The sequence below is a fragment of the Arachis ipaensis genome, chromosome B1 (genome assembly GCF_059453495.1).
Source record: "Arachis ipaensis isolate K30076 ecotype BB chromosome B1, ASM5945349v1, whole genome shotgun sequence".
Classification (NCBI taxonomy): Eukaryota; Viridiplantae; Streptophyta; class Magnoliopsida; order Fabales; family Fabaceae; genus Arachis; species Arachis ipaensis.
In genome coordinates, this window is record NC_142436.1 from 26,805,499 (window position 1) to 26,828,355 (window position 22,857).

General features: G+C 36.5%; 1 protein-coding gene and 1 pseudogene across 1 annotated transcript; both read left to right on the forward strand.

Moving 5' to 3' along the window:
• Positions 1 to 18,548: 18,548 nt before the first annotated feature.
• On the forward strand, positions 18,549 to 20,369 carry LOC148576030 (uncharacterized; annotated as a pseudogene).
• Positions 20,370 to 22,195: 1,826 nt separating this feature from the next.
• LOC148576031 (uncharacterized) lies at positions 22,196 to 22,753 on the forward strand. The gene has a single exon (XM_088502656.1). It carries the CDS (start codon positions 22,196 to 22,198, stop codon positions 22,751 to 22,753), a length of 558 nt encoding a protein of 185 aa, XP_088358782.1.
• Positions 22,754 to 22,857: the final 104 nt, after the last annotated feature.

The following is a 22,857-nucleotide window of genomic DNA, read 5'->3' on the forward strand; positions in this document are numbered from 1 at the left end:
CATTGCGTTTGATGGAGAATGAATTACTTAAACTAATTCTTAATTCACTACGAAAAGATTGTTTATGAAACTCTTTTTCTAATTGCATCCAAGAGTGAATTGAATTTGGCTTTAGGTTAGAAACTATGTAAAGGCATTTCTTGTCAATGAGGAGGGAAAGAATTTCATCTTTAAATACTCATTTGATGTCACTTCGTTGATTTCGACAGTACAACGAGAAATGTGCTCTACTGATACTGTTTAAAGAACGTCACTTTTACCTCGCTTGAAGCTTTCGTTTTCTTTTTTCTTTGAGGTATTTGTAATTTGTTTGTCCAACTTTGAACCTAGTCTATTTTTGGGACGTCCTCTTGTTCTCACCCTTGGAGTGCTTTGAAGCTCGTTAACGGATTCCAAGTTAGCATCTTCATGAGATAACGAACATGTCCCATTCCTTTTGGCTTTAAGTTCTTGCATCTCAACCACAACGTTATCGTAAGCGCGGTGGAGAATGGCAGTGAGCTCCTTGGATTCTGATGTAAATTCGCATATATTTTGCAAACGGAATACTAATTCGTCAAACCTCTTCCTTCTTGGCTCCAACAGTAGCTCGTCGTGGCTGCTCTTGATGTGTGTGTGTCTCCTCTTTACGTTCTTGCTCCATCGTTCCAATATGTATCTCAGTGACACTTTGTTTACTTGTTCAAAGCTTAACACGCTTAGGGCGTGATGGCACAATATTCCTCTTGACTCGAATAATAAGCACCGGCATTTCAGTTGGGCTGCTACCGAGTCGTATGTAACCGCAAACTTGTTGAATGTTGAGTTGGAAACTTGTTCTACAACTTCGTATACCAAATATCCTAGAGCGGAGTTCATTGATCTTGTGATGCAATTCACCTTCCCTCTAAATTGTGCTTGGATTTTCCTGAACTTTTGGTGAGTGTACACATGTTAAAACTAGGCTTCTATGGAAGATTTTGTTGCACACGGTATGACGGTGTGAAAATATGCAACATCCGATTCTCTCTCTCTTTACTCCCTACATCCGAGGTAATTATCGTATTGTTTGACGAATTAGATAAGTGAGCTGTTCCGGGTAATGAACTTGTTAAAAAATATATGCATGCTCTCGCTCCTTTGTGTGCTTCTCATCCCGACCCAGAAGTGATGATCGAGATAAATTGGAATCCGTATATGACGATCTTCGTAAAGCTCTGCAAAAAATACCTAAATCAGACTATAATACACCCAAAAACATGCAATTTACACCTCTGCTGCAGATTTTAAAAGACATTACCCGAAAGCTACTTGTTGTCCACAAGACCATACTTCATCAGAAAATCATTCCAATTCCTATCAAATGATTCTTTGGTATGAGAGTTCCAAACAACATGGCTCATTTCTTGTTCGATTTCCAGGTGTCCCTTGTAACCGTTTAATTTGCTTGGAATCTTCTTCATGATGTGCCAAATACACCAACGGTGAATTGTTGTGGGCATACAAACCTCGACAGCCCTTTGCATCGATGCACATTGATCGGTGAGAATCCCTTTCGGAGCATTTCCTCCCATGCAACGAAGCCAACATTGAAATAACCATTTGAATGATTAAATATCTTCGTTTTTCATCAAAGCGCATCCAAGAAGTGTGACTGACTATGGTGATTCACCCCGACAAAAGAACCAAAAACCAGATTATACCTGAAATAGATTATGACAAAATAGAATTAAAATCTTAAAATACACCCAAATATTGATCTTGATGAGTTTGGAAAACTCTAAACTAAATTGATGATGATCAAACATTATTAACAGCAAAATTATTAAGCTAATCTTGGTTAATGTGTTAATTAAAATAATTTTGTTGTGCAGGATTAATATTGGGCCGAAAACAAATTTATTGTGCTAGCCCAATTTACACTCAGCCTTGGTTTTAATAACAAAAAATGAATGTGGCTGATTTAATGTTACTTGGGCCAAATAATTTTGATTGCTCTAAGCCCAAGTGTGTTACATGCTTTCCATTTGCTTTAGACATGCTCCAAAGTTTATCAAGAAAGCAAATGTTATTAATGGGCCAAGATCAAATATTGTTGCAATCAAGCCCATATTTTATAAGAGTTCCTCATGCATGATCCGAAACCAAAGAAGGAAGAAAGCAAAATTGCTTTCAACGGATCCAAAGATTCAAACATTAGATGGATTCCAAAATTCATTTAATTGCAATGTGTTGCATGGAACTATGAGAGAGAACATGAGTGACTTTGATTTGATGGACATTATTGAAGCTACACGTTACTCAGTAAAGGGAAGTAAACATTTACTTTGCTTTATCAAACCACTTTAGTTAATGTCCATATTCTCTTTCTTCTCTCTCACAACTCTTTCTCTCTTCGGTCATTACTCAGGAAATATTGGCAGCCATGGAAGCAAAAGTAAGCTACCGAGATGAAGAGAAAGCAAGCCTAAAGACCATCACAATGATGGCAAGAAAACATACTAAAATAAAAATGAGCTGTGGCTAAGATATTCACCAAATGTGGTTAGATTTGGTGAGGTTATCTTGAGTCTTTCATGCTCAAAATGGAAGAAGAAGATTCGGCCAGCTGGAGGAGATTCTTGAAGCATGGCTTGTCTTCGATTCTGCTCAACCACCACAGGAAGTAGCTAGAGTGGCGAAGTGATGGTTGAAGGTAGAGATTGAAGCAGATGAAGTCATCATCATCATGAAGCATCAAGGGCCAGAATTCCATCTTGGAGAGCAAGCCAAGGATGGAGAGCTCGGATTGATGAAGGGTGATGATCAAGAAAGGACTAGAGGTAATTGCATGTTGGTTAATGCATGGTTATCTCTTCTCTCTCTATGTGGCCGAACCGGTTTTGTTGAAGGAGGAAGAAGTTGGTTCGGTTTTGGCTTCAACAAGTGGAGGCTCTCCTCTTCTATATTAAGGGTGGACAGCCACTGTTTGAAGCAAAAAGGAGAAAATTTGAGAGTGCAAGGCACAGGGTTCTCAGAGCTACCTGAGCTAACAGTTTTCTCTTCTCCTTCAATGTATTCAGTTTTGTATTTTTCTGTTTAATTTTGTCATGTCTTGAGTCTCATGGTAAAAGGCAAACAGTGAGGTTTGTAAGAAAAAGCCATAGAGCGGAAAAAGGCAGAGAGTGCAAAATTAAAAGAAAAAGCCATAGATGTCTTAGAGTTCCTTTGTTCATCTATGTTGTGTTTCATGATTCTGTGGGAATCCCCTTGTAAGTTGGGTTAGCACTTTACAAGTTGTAATCTGTTTGATTATAGTGAAATTCCATCATTGTTGTGATGGAGACTGGATGTAGGCTGCACTGCACTTAGCAGCCGAACCAGGATATATCTTGGTGTAATTTTCTTCCTCTCCTACTCCATTTCTGTTTTCTACTGCACAGGAGCAAAAACCAAAAATGTCTCGTGCTAAGTGACGAGACAAAATGAAAATGTCTCGTGGCTAGGGACGAGCTAAAAACATAAAAGTCTCCTCTGAATCCAGCAAGTGTTAGGAAGCAAAAAAGGGGCTAAGATTCAACCCCCCCTTCTCTTAGCCACTGAAACCATCAATTGGTATCAGAGCTTGGTCTCAAAGAGATCAAGCTTTGTAGCTTGGAGTAAAGATCCTCATGACAGAAAACAGTGGCGCAAATGTGGTGTCTTATAATCTAACTGAAGGACAATCAAGCAACAGACCCCCTCTTTTCAATGGGAAAAATTATACCTATTGGAAGGAGAGGATGAAAATATTCATACAAGCAGTGGACTACAGACTTTGAAAGATTATACTCGAAGGGCCTAAATATCCAACTACCACAAGTGCAGAAGGAGTTGTTTCTCTCAAACCAGAAGCAAGATGGACCGAGGAAGATAGGAAGAAGGTGGAGTTAAATGCCAAGGCAATAAATCTACTCAATTGTGCTATCAGCTTTGAGGAGTACCGACGGGTATCAAGATGCACAACGGCAAAGGAAATCTGGGACAAATTGCAAATCACCCATGAAGGAACCACCATTGTCAAGAAGACTCGGGCAGATATGCTAAACAGAGAATATGAAACGTTTGCAATGAAGGAAGGAGAGTCCATTGATGAACTCTTTGAACGTTTCAATGCTATCATTGTTGGCTTAGATGCTCTGGGAATTACACATTCTGATTCTGTGCTAGTGAGAAGAGTGTTGAGATGTCTCACAAAAGAGTGGGAGACTAAAGCTTTAATTATTTCTGAGAGTAGTAGCCTAGACTCCATAACACTTGATGATTTGAGAGGAAATCTTCTTGCTTTTGAAAATACCTATTTGAAAAAAGATACAAAAAAGAAAGGAATTGCATTTTCTTCTGTGACTAACCCCCTGGATGATGAATCCAGTGATAACTCTTCTGAAAATGAGTTTGTTTTATTTGCAAAAAAATTCAGGAAAATGGCTAAGCTCAGAGGCAAAGGCAGCAGCACAAGGAAAGTGAAGAAAGACCTCAGCAAGGTAACTTGCTACAATTGCAAGGAAATGGGGCATTTCAAATCTGATTGTCCCAAGCTGAAGAAGGAGGAAAAGCCAAAAAGAGGAAAGAAGAAAGGACTGATGGCCACATGGGAAGACTTGGAGAATGATTCTGATGATGATGATGAAGAAACCGAGACCAAGTCACAAACATGTCTCATGGCAGACCACATAGATCAGGTAGTCTTTCATAACCCTAACACTGAAGATCTCCATCTTATGATAGACCACCTTTCTGAAAAAATAAGATGTTTTCTGCTGGAAAATCAAGAACTTGAACAGCAAATTACCATTCTTAAGGCCGAAAACAGTTTTCTAAAAGAAAAAGTGAGAGAGGCCGAAACTGCTTGTGATCTTGTTGAAGAAAATAAGCAGTTAAGAGCCCAAGTTAGGAGCTGTGAAAGTAACCATTGTGTTCTTGCATATGTGGACTGTTTTAAACAAAATGAAGAGTTGCTTAAAAAGGTTAAAAGACTTGAGGAAGACTTGGCCAAATTTACACAAAGTTCTGAAAGTTTAAATCACATCTTGGCTAGTCAAAAACCTCTTTATGATAAGGCTGGGTTGGGGTTTCATAAATCTGAAAATTCACATTTTGAAAATATTGCTTCATCTTCTAATGACACAAGATTTCAAGATCCCACCTACTTTAACAAAAAGGCAACTCCAAGGTTTTGTAGACTATGCAATCGGAATGGACACTTTCCCATTCAATGCTTTTTCGGTGAAAGAATGGTTGGTGACAAAGTTTATAAAATTGTTTTTGATTACAATGGCTTAGGACATAGAAGATGGTTTAACGTAAAAGGATCCAAAAAGATTTGGATACCTAAGGTTACTTAAGCATTGTTTTGTAGGTGTGCCTAGCATCCAAAAGGAAGGAAAATGTGTGGTATATGGACAGCGGATGCTCTAGGCATATGACCGGAAAGGCAACCTTCTTCATAAAGCTTGATGACTATGATGGAGGACTTGTCACTTTCGGTGATGATGCAAAAGGAAAAATTGTGGCTGTTGGGAAAGTTGGTAAAAACTTTTCTTCTTGTATAAATGATGTTCTCCTTGTACATGGCTTGAAACATAATTTGCTTAGTGTTAGTCAACTTTGTGATTTGGGTTTTGAAGTTATTTTTAAGAAATCTGTTTGTTTAGTTGTGTGTGAAAAAACTGGGAATGTTCTTTTTGAAGCTAAAAGATGCAACAATGTGTATGGATTAACTCTTGAGGATTTAAAGGAACAAAATGTAACATGCTTCACATCTTTTGAATCTGAAAAATGGCTTTGGCATAGAAAGTTGGGACATGCTAGCATGTATCAAATTTCTAAGCTAGTTAAAAGAAATTTGGTTAGAGGGATCCCAAACATCAAGTTTGATAAGGATCTTACTTGTGACGCTTGTCAATTAGGCAAACAAGTAAAATCCTCTTTTAAATCAAAAGATGGAATCTCAACCAAACGGCCATTGGAAATGTTACATATTGATCTTTTTGGTCCTACTAGAACTCAAAGTTTAGGAGGTAAACATTATGGTCTTGTGGTGGAAGATGATTACTCTAGATTTGGTTGGGTACTTTTCCTTGCCCATAAGAATGATGCATTTCATGCTTTTTCCACCCTTTGTAAGAAAATTCAAAATGAAAAGGATTTGAAAATTGCCCATTTAAGAAGTGATCATGGAAGAGAATTTGAAAATCAAGATTTTGAAAAATTCTGTGATGACTTAGGGATTTCTCACAATTTTTCATGTCCTAGAACCCCCCAACAAAATGGAGTGGTTGAAAGAAGGAATAGAAGCCTTCAAGAAATGACTAGGGCTATGTTATGTGAAAGTGAAATTCCTAAATTCTTATGGGCTGAAGCTGTGAACACAGCATGCTATATTTTGAATAGAACAATCATTAGAAAAGGGTTAAAGAAAACACCTTATGAGCTATGGAAAGGAACCCCTCCAAATCTTAAGTACTTTCATGTTTTTGGATGCAAATGTTTTGTGCTTAATAATAAAGAAAATCTTGGAAAGTTTGATCCAAAATCCTATGAAGGAATGTTTGTTGGATACTCCACCACAAACAAGGCCTATAGAGTTTATCTCAAGGAGCATAGGACAATAGAGGAATCCATACATGTTACTTTTTGTGATTCTAACTTAATTCCCAGTATTGTGAAGGATATTGATTCAGATTGTGAAGAGGCTGGAACAAGTAAAGAAAACCCCAAATCTGTTCAAAGTGAAGAATCTGTCAGCCCGTTTTTGTCTCGTCAGATTGGAGGAGACATTTCCATTTTGTCTCCTGAACAGGCACGAGCAACTGAAACAGTGAGACCACCAGAAGATCATCAAAGTACTACACCCATCCGAAAGCCTAGAGAATGGAAATCTATGAGGGGTTATCCTCATGATTTCATCATTGGTGATCCCTCTCATGGTGTAACAACAAGATCATCCACCAAAAGGCAAGCCGAACCTAGCAATCTTGCTCTCTTGTCACAAATAGAGCCCAACAATGTCAAAGAAGCTCTTGAGGATCCATCTTGGGTTAAAGCAATGCAAGAAGAGCTTGCTCAATTTGACAAAAATGAGGTTTGGACACTAGTACCTCATCCGGATGGTAAGAAAGTTACCGGTACTAAGTGGGTATTTAAAAATAAACTTGGTGAGGATGGACAAGTTGTTCGGAACAAGGCTAGATTAGTGGCCCAAGGTTACGATCAAGAAGAGGGTATAGATTTTGATGAGTCTTTTGCTCCGGTAGCTAGAATGGAAGCAATTAGATTGCTTCTTGCCTATGCCGCCCATAAAGGTTTCAAAATGTTTCAAATGGATGTTAAGTGTGCTTTCCTTAATGGCTTTATTGATAGAGAAGTGTATGTGGCTCAACCCCCCGGTTTTGAACAAAAAGAGTTTCCAAATCATGTTTTCAAATTAACTAAGGCTCTTTATGGTCTTAGACAAGCTCCAAGAGCTTGGTATGAAAGGCTTAGTGCCTTCTTGTTGGAAAATCAATTTCAAAGGGGTACCACCGACACTACTTTATTTATCAAAGCATCTAATGATGACATACTTCTTGTTCAAGTTTATGTTGATGACATTATATTTGGATCGGCCAACATTTCCTTGTGTGAAGAGTTTGGAAAACTCATGACTAGTGAGTTTGAAATGAGTTTAATGGGAGAGCTCACTTTCTTTCTTGGCCTCCAAATTAAACAAACTCCTAGTGGTACTTTTATTTACCAAGGAAAGTATGCAAAAGAACTTATCAAAAAGTTTGGCCTAGAAAATTCCAAAGCAATGGGTACACCAATGCATCCCAACACAAAACTTGAAAAGGATGATGATGGTCAAGATGTGGATGAAACAAGGTATAGAGGAATGATAGGTTCACTCATGTACCTTACCTCCTCTAGACCGGATATTGTTCAAAGTGTGGGTGTATGTTCAAGATTTCAATCTCACCCAAAAGAATCCCATCTTACGGCTGTTAAACGCATCATTAGATACATTAAGGGAACTTGTGATTATGGCTTGTGGTATCCTAAATCTGATGAATTTTGTGCAGTAGGGTTTTGTGATGCAGATTATGCGGGAGATAGAGTGGATAGAAGAAGCACGTCCGGCATGTGTTGCTTCCTTGGAAGCTCACTCAATATGTGGTCAAGCAAGAAACAAGCCACAGTGGCTTTATCCACAGCTGAAGCGGAATACATTTCCGCATCTGCATGTTGCACTCAACTAATTTGGTTAAAAACACAATTAGAAGATTACAAATTAAAAATCAATAGTATACCCTTATTTTGTGACAATATGAGTGCTATAAACATCTCAAAAAATCCTGTTCTGCACTCTAGAACAAAGCACATTGAAATTAAATATCATTTCATTAGAGAACATGTGCAAAAGGGAACTATTGATATTCAATTTGTAAAATCTGAAGACCAAATTGCTGATATTTTTACAAAACCACTCTGTGAAGACAGATTCTGTACCTTGAGAAAAAGTTTGGGAATGTTTGATTTAAGTTTCATTGAAAATTTGTGAATTTTTTTTCTGTTCAGTTTTGTCTCGTAGGTTTGGACGAGATAAAAACGCAAGCTTGATGGAGGAGCTCTGTTCAAGGGGGAGGCAACACAGATTTAAATTCTCCTGGGCCCCACCTAATAAATTCTGACCCCACCATGGCAGTTTAGTTAGTTATTCCTTCCTTGAAAAATAAAATCACAAAATCTCTTAGATTGTCTTTTCAAATCTAGTTGGAAGATACATGTTGTCAAATCATATCTTTTCCTTCCAACTAAATCCCTTGATTCAAGGAAAAACTCCCTCTTTATCACTTTTTGAAACTCCCATTTGGATAATAACCGCGCCATTATGGTCATTAACCTCCCATCATCTCTCTCCAACCCTCATTTATTGCACCTCTAACCTCCTTCCATCCTCCTCTCATTCGGCTCTCACCCCTTCATATTCAACCCATCATTCATCCACCATGAAAAAGAAAACCGCTGTTAGGCGAAGTAGCCGAACCCCCATTCCAAAAAACCCACCTTTCTCATCACCTCCAACCCATACACATATCCATCTCCATTCTACCTCATCCTCTACTCAGTCACCTCCCTCCAAGAAAACCGAAACCATGCGCCGAAAGGTTATTGCTCAGAAAACCTCAGGGAGAGGCAAGACAGGGAAGAACAAGCAACCAAATGTTGAAGAAGATGAAGAAGAATCACAGACTACTCCACCTCCATCACCACCAAAAAGATCTACCCCTCATGCAAAAAGCTCTCACAAGAAACAGAAAACCTTTGCTCTGCATGACACAAGAGAACCCCCCAATCTGGAATCTCTAGAGTTCAAAAACAAATTCCACAAAACTCATTCACATTTTGATCCTTCTCGCTTCCACTCATGTGCCTTCTATGAATTTCACAAAGACGTTCTTCTGCAGCGCAATCTCTGCCCCTCTTACTTGGTGAACCTTCCAAATCTTGTCACCAAAGGAATGAACTTTTCGTCTCTGTTTGATGCTCTGAAATGGACTCCTCTGACTCACATTCAGAAATTGGTATACCCGGGGCTGGTCCGGGAATTTTATGCAAACATGCGTTTGATTGGTGGGTCAATCCACTCTTACGTCAAGCGTGTTTACATAACCCTCACCCCTCAAACCATTGGTGCTGCTCTTGGGTATGAAGATGAGGGACCAAAGGTTTATATGGTTGATAAATGGGATGATCAAGTGGGAGTTACTCAACAAACTGTCATGCAACACATCTGTGCCAACCTGTCCGGGCTTGATGGATTAATCCCAACTCACAAATCCCTCGGCCCAGAGAACTCTCTGTTACACCGTATCATCACTCATATCATCACTCCTCAAAGTGGTTCTCATCATAGAGTAACAGTTTCTGACTCTATCATTCTCTTTGCTCTTATTACTTCCACTCCAATTTCATTTGCTTATATTATGACACGTCATATGTGGGAAGCAGTAAGAAGCACAAAAAAGGCTAATCTTCCTTATGGCATGTTTCTTACATGTATATTTGAATATTTTAAGGTTGATTTGTCTAATGAATCTATTGAGAACAAAGTGTCACAGATTAAAGGAGGAGGAGTTTCGAACAAGAAAAGCAAGCAGTCTGTTGCCTCCGAACCCTCTCTAAGCGATTTGGAAAGCCACCCTGAACCCTCAAAGGTCACGGCATCCATCAGGGAGGCTCTCAGTAAATTCCGCAATATGTCCAAATTGATGCTAAAGTCAAGCAAGGCTGCCCGAAAATTGGCATATGCAAATGAGAAAGCCTGGAAGAAGTGCTATGAAAGGGTCGGTTTCATGATTCAAACCTTTGATGATGAAATGGGAACAGGAGATTCTGAAGATGATTCTGGTTCTGAGTTCAATGTTTCTGATGATTAGTGACTATTCCTCTACTTTTATTTGATATTGGCAACAATAGGCTCAATCCTTCTTTTGTTTTTTGTAAAGGCATGACTTGATACTCCCTGCCGTATGATACTCTGAACAATTACTGCTTTGTTATAAATATTATGTATTGCTCATGTCTCTTGTTGCAGGTCTTTTATGCCCCTTGATGCCAAAAGGGGGAGGAAATTTAAATTCCAAAATTGAAATTGGAATGAAACAGGGGCTGGAAAAACAGGGAACAAGGGTTGAAATTTTCAAATTGAAAATTCATGATTATCCTTGTTCAAAGAATGCATTTGTTCTATTATGATCCCTGCTGTATGAACTACATTTGGCATTTGGTCTATAATAATGTTTGATATATTGTGATGCCTGGCTGATGGTTCATCTTTGATAAATCTGTTGATTTGAAAATTTATATTTGGCAGTTCCTTTAAGCTGTGTTATTTAACATCTGCCATGCTTTGATATGTGCATATGTGTATCAAAAATATTTTCCTTATTTGAATGACATTTCTCTGATATTTTGACTGGAAAATATTTTGAAATTTTCTGAACAACACTGTTTTTGTGTTCTGTTGATATGTGTATGTTTGAGCAGATAATCAATTTATTGATAACAAATGAGTTTTGATTATCATCACATTCTGCTCATAAATCAAGCATTCAACATTTCAAAATAAAATATGTTGAATAACATTGTTACTTGAAGCTTGATCCAATTGTTACAGGTTAAGTGCTTCCCTTGATAAAAATAGCACATATTAAGAGGGAGCCATGTGACAATTTGAAAGGGGAAGAAATTCAATCTTCAAAGGGAGTATTCTTTACTCTATCTTTAAATTTCTTTCCATTTCAATTTTAATAATATTTGTCATCAAGGGGGAGATTGATGAGTTTGGAAAACTCTAAACTAAATTGATGATGATCAAACATTATTAACAGCAAAATTATTAAGCTAATCTTGGTTAATGTGTTAATTAAAATAATTTTGTTGTGCAGGATTAATATTGGGCCGAAAACAAATTTATTGTGCTAGCCCAATTTACACTCAGCCTTGGTTTTAATAACAAAAAATGAATGTGGCTGATTTAATATTACTTGGGCCAAATAATTTTGATTGCTCTAAGCCCAAGTGTGTTACATGCTTTCCATTTGCTTTAGACATGCTCCAAAGTTTATCAAGAAAGCAAATGTTATTAATGGGCCAAGATCAAATATTGTTGCAATCAAGCCCATATTTTATAAGAGTTCCTCATGCATGATCCGAAACCAAAGAAGGAAGAAAGCAAAATTGCTTTCAACGGATCCAAAGATTCAAACATTAGATGGATTCCAAAATTCATTTAATTGCAATGTGTTGCATGGGAACTATGAGAGAGAACATGAGTGACTTTGATTTGATGGACATTATTGAAGCTACACGTTACTCAGTAAAGGGAAGTAAACATTTACTTTGCTTTATCAAACCACTTTAGTTAATGTCCATATTCTCTTTCTTCTCTCTCACAACTCTTTCTCTCTTCGGTCATTACTCAGGAAATATTGGCAGCCATGGAAGCAAAAGTAAGCTACCGAGATGAAGAGAAAGCAAGCCTAAAGACCATCACAATGATGGCAAGAAAACATACTAAAATAAAAATGAGCTGTGGCTAAGATATTCACCAAATGTGGTTAGATTTGGTGAGGTTATCTTGAGTCTTTCATGCTCAAAATGGAAGAAGAAGATTCGGCCAGCTGGAGGAGATTCTTGAAGCATGGCTTGTCTTCGATTCTGCTCAACCACCACAGGAAGTAGCTAGAGTGGCGAAGTGATGGTTGAAGGTAGAGATTGAAGCAGATGAAGTCATCATCATCATGAAGCATCAAGGGCCAGAATTCCATCTTGGAGAGCAAGCCAAGGATGGAGAGCTCGGATTGATGAAGGGTGATGATCAAGAAAGGACTAGAGGTAATTGCATGTTGGTTAATGCATGGTTATCTCTTCTCTCTCTATGTGGCCGAACCGGTTTTGTTGAAGGAGGAAGAAGTTGGTTCGGTTTTGGCTTCAACAAGTGGAGGCTCTCCTCTTCTATATTAAGGGTGGACAGCCACTGTTTGAAGCAAAAAGGAGAAAATTTGAGAGTGCAAGGCACAGGGTTCTCAGAGCTACCTGAGCTAACAGTTTTCTCTTCTCCTTCAATGTATTCAGTTTTGTATTTTTCTGTTTAATTTTGTCATGTCTTGAGTCTCATGGTAAAAGGCAAACAGTGAGGTTTGTAATGAAAAAGCCATAGAGCGGAAAAAGGCAGAGAGTGCAAAATTAAAAGAAAAAGCCATAGATGTCTTAGAGTTCCTTTGTTCATCTATGTTGTGTTTCATGATTCTGTGGGAATCCCCTTGTAAGTTGGGTTAGCACTTTACAAGTTGTAATCTGTTTGATTATAGTGAAATTCCATCATTGTTGTGATGGAGACTGGATGTAGGCTGCACTGCACTTAGCAGCCGAACCAGGATATATCTTGGTGTAATTTTCTTCCTCTCCTACTCCATTTCTGTTTTCTACTGCACAGGAGCAAAAACCAAAAATGTCTCGTGCTAAGTGACGAGACAAAATGAAAATGTCTCGTGGCTAGGGACGAGCTAAAAACATAAAAGTCTCCTCTGAATCCAGCAAGTGTTAGGAAGCAAAAAAGGGGCTAAGATTCAACCCCCCCTTCTCTTAGCCACTGAAACCATCAGATCTAATACACCCAAAAATATCCAATATACACCTCTGCAAAACAACGTTAAATCAGCATCATAAACTAGAACAGCATATTACCTGTTTGTATTGTAGGTGGTGTCGAATGAAATAACATCTCCAAAATACTCATAGGCAGCTCTGCTCCTTGCGTCCGCCCAAAAGCAAGCTTAATCGACTGATCGTCCTCGAGTTCGAGCTCGAAAAAGAAATTCTAATTCTTCTCTTTCATTCTTAATAAATATTTCCCGAATTCTTTTGCATCGTCTAGTTCCAAAACATTCCGCACTTCTCTCGTGATATAATTTCTCACGTCTTTTTCGATAAAATTTAACTCACGGTGACCCCCAGCTGCTGCCACAAATGATTGGTAAGTTTTTCCTGGTCTGATACCGACTTCCTCGTTATTCTCTATTGTACGACGCACGAACATGCTTAGTTCCCTGTGCTGTTTAAGCATCTCTGCTTGATTTCGACAGCAAGGATGTGAATGATGCAACACGACCTTGGAAATGAACCAAACACCAATGTCCTTCAATATGTGTATATAAATTCTTGCGGGACAATTTAATCCTGCTGAGGGATTTGTCTTCTTCGTCGGAGATATTTTCGATTTCCATTTCCCTTCTCTGCTACATGTAATCAATTGATTCTTAATTTTGTTTCTCTTCTTATTTGTACTCCGAACTCTTATAGAAAAACCTACAGCCTTCGAATAATCCTTGTAGAATTTTGCAGCATCTTCAAGGGTGTTAAAAGTCATCCTAATCTTGGGAACAAACTGCTCATCAACATCACAGAAGGGCTGCAAAATACACTCAAAATAAGTAAATAACAGAAACTAAAACAATTCAACTAAAAGAATAAGACAATTCACCCTCAGTCAGATGAAAAGTCATAAACTGTAAATACACCCAAACTTTCCTAAAATACACCCAAATATTCCTGATTTACACCCGAAAGTATGATATAAAATACAAAATATTCATCAGAACTAGTACATTAGATTCAATTCAAACAACGAATAATGAACAGCAAATTTCACAGACAAGGTTCAGATATAATTCAGCTCCACAATGATAAACTACTAACAAAAATATTAACTGAAATTAAACCACACCTCAAGGAGTTCATTGGATTCAAATTCAAAATCCACTTCGCTGTGGTTCAGCTGACAATCTGAAGTTGAATAATCCATTATCTTCAAAACGATTTTAGAGCTTGATTTCAGAAACAATGGAAAACGAGAAAAACGAAGAAAGAAAACAGAGAGAGAAACACAAGTAAACGTCGAAGGAGAACAGCTGAGAGAAACACACGAAAGTGATCGAAGAGAGAAGGCAAGAAAACGCAAAAAAAAAAAATTCAAAAAAGGAAACCAAATCCTTTCGAAAAAGAAAGTTATATATTCACGAGTTGATTAATTGAAAAATCTGTTAAGGAAGCGCGTGGACTAGATGTGTCAGAAGAGACACGTTTTAGGGGTAAAGGATTTTTAGGACTTGTAAGACTTGTGTAGCAAAATGACTTGTATGTGGAGATTAATTGAATAAAATAAAAAAGGATTACCGATTTATTAATTTTTCAGTTGAATTAACGGATTCAATCTAGTTCTATTAAGTAATAATTATAGGTAGAATTAATAATCTAATTTGCTACGAATAGAATTAAAAGTGAAGCGAATTATATCACAGATCTAATTTATCCGTACTTTTAAAATAAAATATATTTTTTATCTTTAATATTTATAATTTTTTTTATAAAATATATTTAATCGGATCACATGTATCTTCCAAATCAATTTTAAATGCGCGTGCTTCCTTGAGATTTTTGTATTTTTCTTGAGATTTTTTATTTGGTCATAGACTAATAGTATAAAATATATTCACACAAATACAAATTAAATCTTTATTTTTCATTCCGAATTTTATTCATGTTTAGGAAAAGAGAAGATGCGAATTTTAAGTCCAAAAAATAAATGAGGTTATATACTAGATAGATGTAATTTATGACATTCTTAGAATTTTCACTTTATTATAATTTTATCAATTATTTAAACGATGAATAATTTTGTATTTATGTAATCAAAACAAAATATTGAAATTTATCATATTGTTTCAAGCAAAAAATGGTCACACACTCACACACACGTATCTTAATTTATAATTTGTATAAAGAATAAACTACTAAAACTGCCACCGATTTTTCAAAATACTCACAAAAATACTCTTTAATTTTGATGACGAGAAAAATATCCTCAAGATATTATAAAATGCGACAAAAATAAAAAAAATATTATTTTTTATAAATAGCAAACGACTTTTATATTTAGTAAATACTTATACATTTAATTTAAAATTTTATAGAAATATTTGAATAACTATTTAAAAAGTATATAAAAAATCAAATAAAAATCGATCTCTAGAAATTTTTTTATTTTTTCTTGTCCTTTAAGAAAAATAAATCGCAAAAAAAATTTTCTTAGCATAAAATTACTAAATTTAAGAATAAAAGTGTCTCATATTTTTAATTATGCTTACAAAAATTACATCAAAATTTAATGTTGGATAACATATATTTAACAGTTGGATATTTTATCAAGTTTTAAAATATTTTAAAGATATTTTTATCGATAATAAAAGTGAAGGATATTTTTTGTCAATATGTTAAAAAATCAAGGACAATTTTAGTAGTTTATCTTTATATAAATCACTATATGTTAGTGTGATTTAGCATTTGTCTATAATTCATGTTAGACAAAATAATATTTTCATAAGAAAATTATAAAAATAAATAATTAGTTGTTTGGTAATATTCCTATATATAATATTTATATCTATTTTAAATTAAGTTAGATCATTTGATAGTTAGTTATTTATTTAAATTTTGAAATTAACAGTAAGCAAGAAGTGCGGGAACAGCTACAAGAAATTCAAATTTCCTGCAAGTGGTGTACAAAGAGTAACTGCCCATTGAGATTAGGATAGTCTATAAATAGAGCTTTAGGAACACGTTGTAATCAGTTCAGTTCTTCTTGGAAAACACTTAGAGACCCAAAACGCTCTCAGCCCCTTGGCATCATAGAGTAAAATTGGGAATCTTAAGTAATTCCTTTGAACTCAAACACTTGTACTTTGCTTTCTTTCAGTTTTTATTAATAAAATTTCTTTACTTTTACGTCTTTTTCTCTTTTACGTTCATGTTTCTTCTTTCATCTTCTTTTTAATTTCCTGTTTGTTTTAATTTCTGCATTTTACTTTGCCTCCGGCACCTTGTATGTTTTCCTTTTTATCTTTAATTTTACTTTCAAAACTACAATTGAGACTTTGAGACACCCATAAAAGGAGTCGTTTCCGCTCCTTGAATTAAGATTGTGAAACAAAACTCGAAAATTGTTGATTTATTTGTTGTTAACAATGGAACAAAAATTTGAGTAAAACAAATTGGCACGCTCGGTGGGACCTTGTCAATAGATTGTAGTTTGTCAAAAGAAAAATCAAGAGTTTTGAATTTGCATGTGGTTGCGCAGTGGTAAATTCGTGCGTCCAGAGCCAAGGAAATCAGCGTCAGTTGACATGTCAAATACTTCTACAGCATCTTCTTCTACTTCTAGTGATGAGATTAGAGGAAATGAATCCGGAAATTCTCCTGTGATTTCAAATGCAGAGCCTACCTTGATGTCAGTGAGGCATGATGGCGTTGGCCATGCCCATACAGGGTTAAATGCAACTCACATAAATACCATGGGGTGGCCGCCATATGGCTTGCCACCGGGGTATGTCCCCTCCATGGTGACACAAGGATTGCCTGTGCCTCTCTACTCAACTTTTCAAAATCCTATTTATCAAAATCCATATGGCATGTCAAATGTACCTGTTTCTGGGGCGTCAGGCTCACACGTATCACAACAAAATTTTTTACATTCTATTAATACAGGAAATAACAGTGCATCTAATTCTACTACATTCACTGTCACTAGGGTAGAAAATTCTAGACCTGTATTTTCTGACATGTCAAGAGCAATGCCTGTTAATCAACCTAGTCAAACTGTGGGATCTTTAGCAAATATTAGGCAACAGATGGATGAAAGTCACCATGATCTAGTAAACATGTTAACTCATCAAATGGTGACAGTTTTAAATCCTCTTTTAGAAAACACAAATACTAGACTTGAACAATTAAATAGGCAAGTTAATAAGATTGCTACTGTGGTAAATTTAGAAGAAAATGATAACCAGGGTTTAAGATTTGATAATGTTAATCAAAATGGTGGAGCAATTCCTAATTATGATGTCCATATGCCTAGACAGGGTCAAAATGCTGATGATATGTTAGAAAGACTTAAGCAAAACAACTTAGGGGGGCATTATAATCTAGCAAGAAATGTTGAACAAGTTTTAAACCGTTTGGGATTTAATGTTGGTTGCTTGAATAGGCCATATTTTGTGTCTGCTTTTCCTGAGTGTGTCCAACAAGCAGAGCTCCCAAGGGGTTGAAAAATTCCAAAATCCCTTACAAAATTTTCTGAAGAAGAAAATGAATCTACAGTAGAGCATATTGCTCGATATACTGTTGAAATTGGGGAAGCAGCTTCTAACGAATATCTCAAGATGAGATACTTTCCTTCTTCTTTAACAAAAAATGCATTTACATGGTTCTCTAACTTGAGACCAAATTCTATTCATTCTTGGGCGCAGTTAGAGAGAAATTTTCATGATCAGTTTTTCTGAGGTGAATTGAAAGTTAGTCTTACGGATTTATTCTCTGTCAAACGTGCAGAAGGAGAATCTATTGATACTTATTTGGCGCGATTTAGAAACATGAGAAATAAATATTTTACTCCGATTCCAGAATCTGAAGTTGTCAAAATGGCTACTAATGGGCTAGAATTCGGAGTTAGGAAGAAACTTGTTAATCAACATACTTTAGATCTTTTCCAATTAGCTGAGAGAGTAAGACAGATAGAACAAATTAAGAAAGAAAAAGAAAATTTTAAAAGGGGTTCAAAAAAGGTTGCATATGTTGATTATTTTTCCAATAGTAGTGATTCAGATGAAAAAGAGATTTATATTGCCGAATTACGTGGGGGTCCTCCTTATGTATGCAAATCTTTGAGGCCTGTTAAAGGAAAGGAAAAAGTTTCTTCTTATTCTAAAGTTGAAAATAAGACTTATTCTTTTGATATTTCTAAGGCAGATCAAATATTTGAAGTTTTATTAAAAGATAAGCAGCTTATTTTACCTGAAGAAAAAAAGATGCCTACAACTGATGAAATAAAAAATAAGAAATTTTGTAAGTTTCATCAAGTATTTTCGCATACCACTAACAATTGCGTCCGTTTCAGGGATTTGATACAAAAAGCAATTGAGGAGGGAAGACTGAAGTTTGAGGATAAAACTACTATGAAGGTGGACACTGAATCATTTGCTGCTGACTCAAATTATGTTGAGCCATTCGATTTGTCAATCAACATGGTAGAAGTTGATGCCACGATGGTTAGTGCTAAAAATGAAAATAAAGACCTGAGAGTCTTTGAACAAGATAAGAGGCCAGTTTATCCTCGTCCTGGTGAGGATTTGTTAGATTTTTTGTTGAGAATTAAAGAATCTGACAGCACCATTGCCATGTGCCCAAAGTGAAATGCTGTTTTTGACAAGGAAGCTGCAAAAGAGTTTGAAAAGTACAAAGTTGAAGAGAAAGAAAAGGCTGAGTTGAGAAAGAAGATTGCTGAAAAAGAAAATGAAACTAATGAGCTAAAGCGGAAGATAGCCGAGGGAAAACAGAAGTTGGGCGGTCAAACTCCTTTGAACAAGTGCGTCAACAACACTGGAGTACAACCTGCCAACCAGAAGATGAAGACTGTGGTCATGATTGATGGAAGACCTGATGGATTTTCTCAAAAGACAAGAGTTCCTCCCACCAAAATCTCAAACAATAAATGGGTCCAGAATGTGAGAAATGTGTAGAATCAACCTACTACTTTTGCAAGAGGAAAAAACAAATGGGTGAAGCCTAGACCTTTCAAGCCCAGGTACTATGAGTCTCAGTTATGGAACATGAATCATGCACAAGACGGAGGTAGTATATATATTCCAAAAAATGCGCCTATTCCCTCAAAGCCAATTTATTCCTGTTATAGTCCTAACATGCAGCAGGTTCCTAATTATTCTCCTTGGCCAAATTGTCAAAACATTCCCAAATATTCTCCTTTTATAACTTTTGAGTAGAAAAAAAATATGCCTGAGTATGTTCCTTTGGATCCATACAAGGGACACGGAGTAGATTTTCCTCCTTTGCCAACCATGGCCAAGTCTGTAGAAACAGGCAATTCTTCTAATCACCCTAAATGCAATAAAAATGTCAAGAAGAATCTTGCTGGGAAGAGGGTGATGGTTGAAAACAAGGGAGAAAAGGATGAAGATTTAATTACTGATAATTTTGACACTAGTTTTGATGACAGCTTAGAAGTAATATTTGGTGTTAAGCAACCTATAGCTGTGGTGTCAATACTGCCTGAGGAGTATAGTCAAGTCCAGGAAGTAGAGTCATTAAAAGATGATTGTTATGATGTCTTTCCTGGAAGCGAATGTTTATTGCTAGACGACAATATGTGTGGTGGAGGATTATTTGAGAAGCCTACTGAAAATAATAAGGAACACTTGCATCCACTGCATATCAAGGCTCGTGTTGACGGAAGGATAGTCAATAAGATTTTGGTTGACGGGGGAGCTGCTGTTAATCTCATGCCTGAAAGAATGATGGAAAGGCTTGGAAAGACTGAAAAAGATCTGATTAAAAGTAGCATTGGGGTGACAGATTTTAACGGAAAGACTTCTTCTGTTAGAGGTGTGGTTCTGCTGTCAATTGAGGTTGGTTCTGTCAATAGGCCAACTCTATTTGTTGTGGTTCCTTCATAGGCTGGTTTTAACTTGCTTTTGGGACGTGATTGGATTCATGGAATAGGTGCTATTCCATCAACTTTACATCAAAAATTGATTTTCTGGAATGAAGATGGAGGAGTGGAAGAAGTTCTTGCTGACAATAGTACTTGTTACTACGATGAGATGCATGTGGAGTTCAGGATGTATAATCCTGGAGTCAAGCCGCTGACCGTTGACACCAATGCATTTAATCCTGAAAATATTGAGATGTGCAAAATAGATATGAATGGTTTTATTTTGGTCCCTAAGGCCGGGGCGGATGCGGCCTCAGAAGAAACTTAGATGAGCTTGACGAGCCAACTGGCTCGGCTGTCAGCCTATATGGCAGACAGAGAAGGGTGCATTGACAGTGTACCTTATGATTGTATATATGATGATGGTCCTTTAGGTTTTGAAAAAAATAATAATACTGACACTGTAAAAAAGGTTGAAGTACAGGATCCTTTGAAGGAAGTAGATATTGGTAACGGTGATTATCCTAGACCAACATATGTGAACAAGATGCTGCCTGATGATTTCAAAAAAGAAATGGTGGAGATTTTGAAGGAATATTGCGACTGTTTTGCATGGGATTATGCAGAGATGCCAGGCTTGAGTCGTGAATTGGTAGAACATCAATTGCCATTGAAAGCCAACGTTAAACCTGTCAAGCAGCCACCAAGGAGATTTGTCCCTGAAGTCGTGCAGAAGATTAAAGAAGAGATTGAAAGACTTCTTAAGGCTAAGTTTATAAGAACAGCAAGGTATGTCAACTGGATTTCTAATATTGTCCCTGTCATGAAAAGGAATGGAAAATTAAGGGTTTGCATTGATTTTAGAGATTTAAATTCTGCAACACCAAAAGATGAATATCCAATGCCTATAGCTGATATGTTGATAGATTCTACTGCTGGTCATGAAATATTAAGTTTTATGGATGGATATTCAGGTTATAATCAAATATACATAGCTGAGGAAGATGTGTCAAAAACAGCATTTAGGTGTCCAGGTGCTTTAGGAATTTTTGAATGGGTTGTGATGCCATTTGGGTTAAAAAATGCTGGTGCAACTTATCAAAGGGCAATGAATAAAATTTTCCATGATTTTATTGGAAATTTTATGGAAATTTATGTTGATGATGTGGTTGTCAAATCAAATGCTAAAAAAGAGCATTTAGAAAATTTAAAGAAAGCATTTGAAAGAATGAGAAAGCATAAATTAAAATGAATCCCTTAAAATGTGCCTTTGGTGTGAGTGCAGGAAATTTTCTTGGTTTCTTGGTGCAGAAAAAAGGGATTGAATTGACAAAAAATAAGGCAAAGGCTATCTTAGAGGCTCCTCCTCCAGCTAACAAAAAGCAACTGCAAGCATTTTTAGGGAAGGTCAATTACCTCAGAATGTCCATTTCCAATCTGTCAGGAAAAACCAAGGTTTTTGCGCCTCTGATCAAGTTGAAAAAAGAGGAAGAGTTCCAATGGAAAACAGAGCATCAAGAAGCTTTTGACAACATCAAGAAGTATTTGACTAATCCTCCTATTATGACACCTCCAAGGCATGGAGCACCTCTAAAACTTTATGTGTCAGCTTCTGAAGTAACAATTGGTGGAATGCTGGCTCAAGAAGATGAGAATGGCAACGAGAGAGTGATTTATTATCTAAGTCGAGTGCTAAATGATGTTGAGAGCCGTTATTCTCCAATTGAGAAACTTTGTTTAGCTTTATATTTTTCCTGTTTAAAACTTAAGTACTATCTAATTCCTAGGAATGTTTATGTAATTTCTAAGTTTGATGTTCTTAAATATATGTTGTCTTCTCCAATATTGCATGGTAGACTAGGAAAATGGATGCTAGCCTTAACGGAATTTTCTTTGCATTTTGTTCCTGCAAGAGCGGTTAAGGGTCATGTTCTAGCCGATTTCCTGGTTGATCACCCTTGTATTGACATTGATGAGAATTCACTGAGTTTCGTTGGTTTGGTGCCTTGAAAATTATATTTTGACGGTTCATGCCATAAGGGTGGTGTTGGCATAGGAATTTTAATTATTTCTCCAAGTGGTGAGCCAAGTAAATTCCTCTTTGAATTGAATTATTCATGTTCCAACAATGAGGCAGAGTATGAAGTATTAATAATGGGACTGGAATTATTATTAGAAAGAGGAGTTAAAAATGTAGAAATTTTTGGGGATTCACAGCTTGTAGTCCGTCAAGTATCACTCGAATATAGGTGTGTTAGTGAAAATTTGAGAAAGTATTTCAATGTGGCTACAAAGTTGTTGAGTGAATTTGATAATATCATTGTAAGGCATGTTCCAAGGGAGTTAAACCAAGAAGCAAATGAATTAGCTCAAATTGCTTCAAGATATAAGATCAAGTCCTCAACACTAGAAAAATTGGTAAGGATAAAAGACATATTTATGCCTTTGAGAGAAAGAGAAGTGTTGTCATTAGAAAAACTAGACCCAGAAGATTGGAGAGTACCAATTGTGGAATATTTAAAAAATCCAAGTCTTAGTGTCAATAGAAAACTTAAATATAGGGCTCAAAGTTATGTTCTAATAAGTAATGTCTTGTTTAAGAAATCTGTTGATGGGAACCTCTTGACATGTTTGGGAGAAAAAGAAGCGTACTTGGCTCTTGCTGAAGTGCATGAGGGAATTTGTGGCGCCCATCAATCAGGGAAAAAATGAAATGGGTGATAAATATGAGAAGATTATATTGGCCAACTATTCAAAGAGATTGTATAAACTATGCCAGGTCCTGTGAAGAATGCCAAAAACATGGAAGCCTTCAA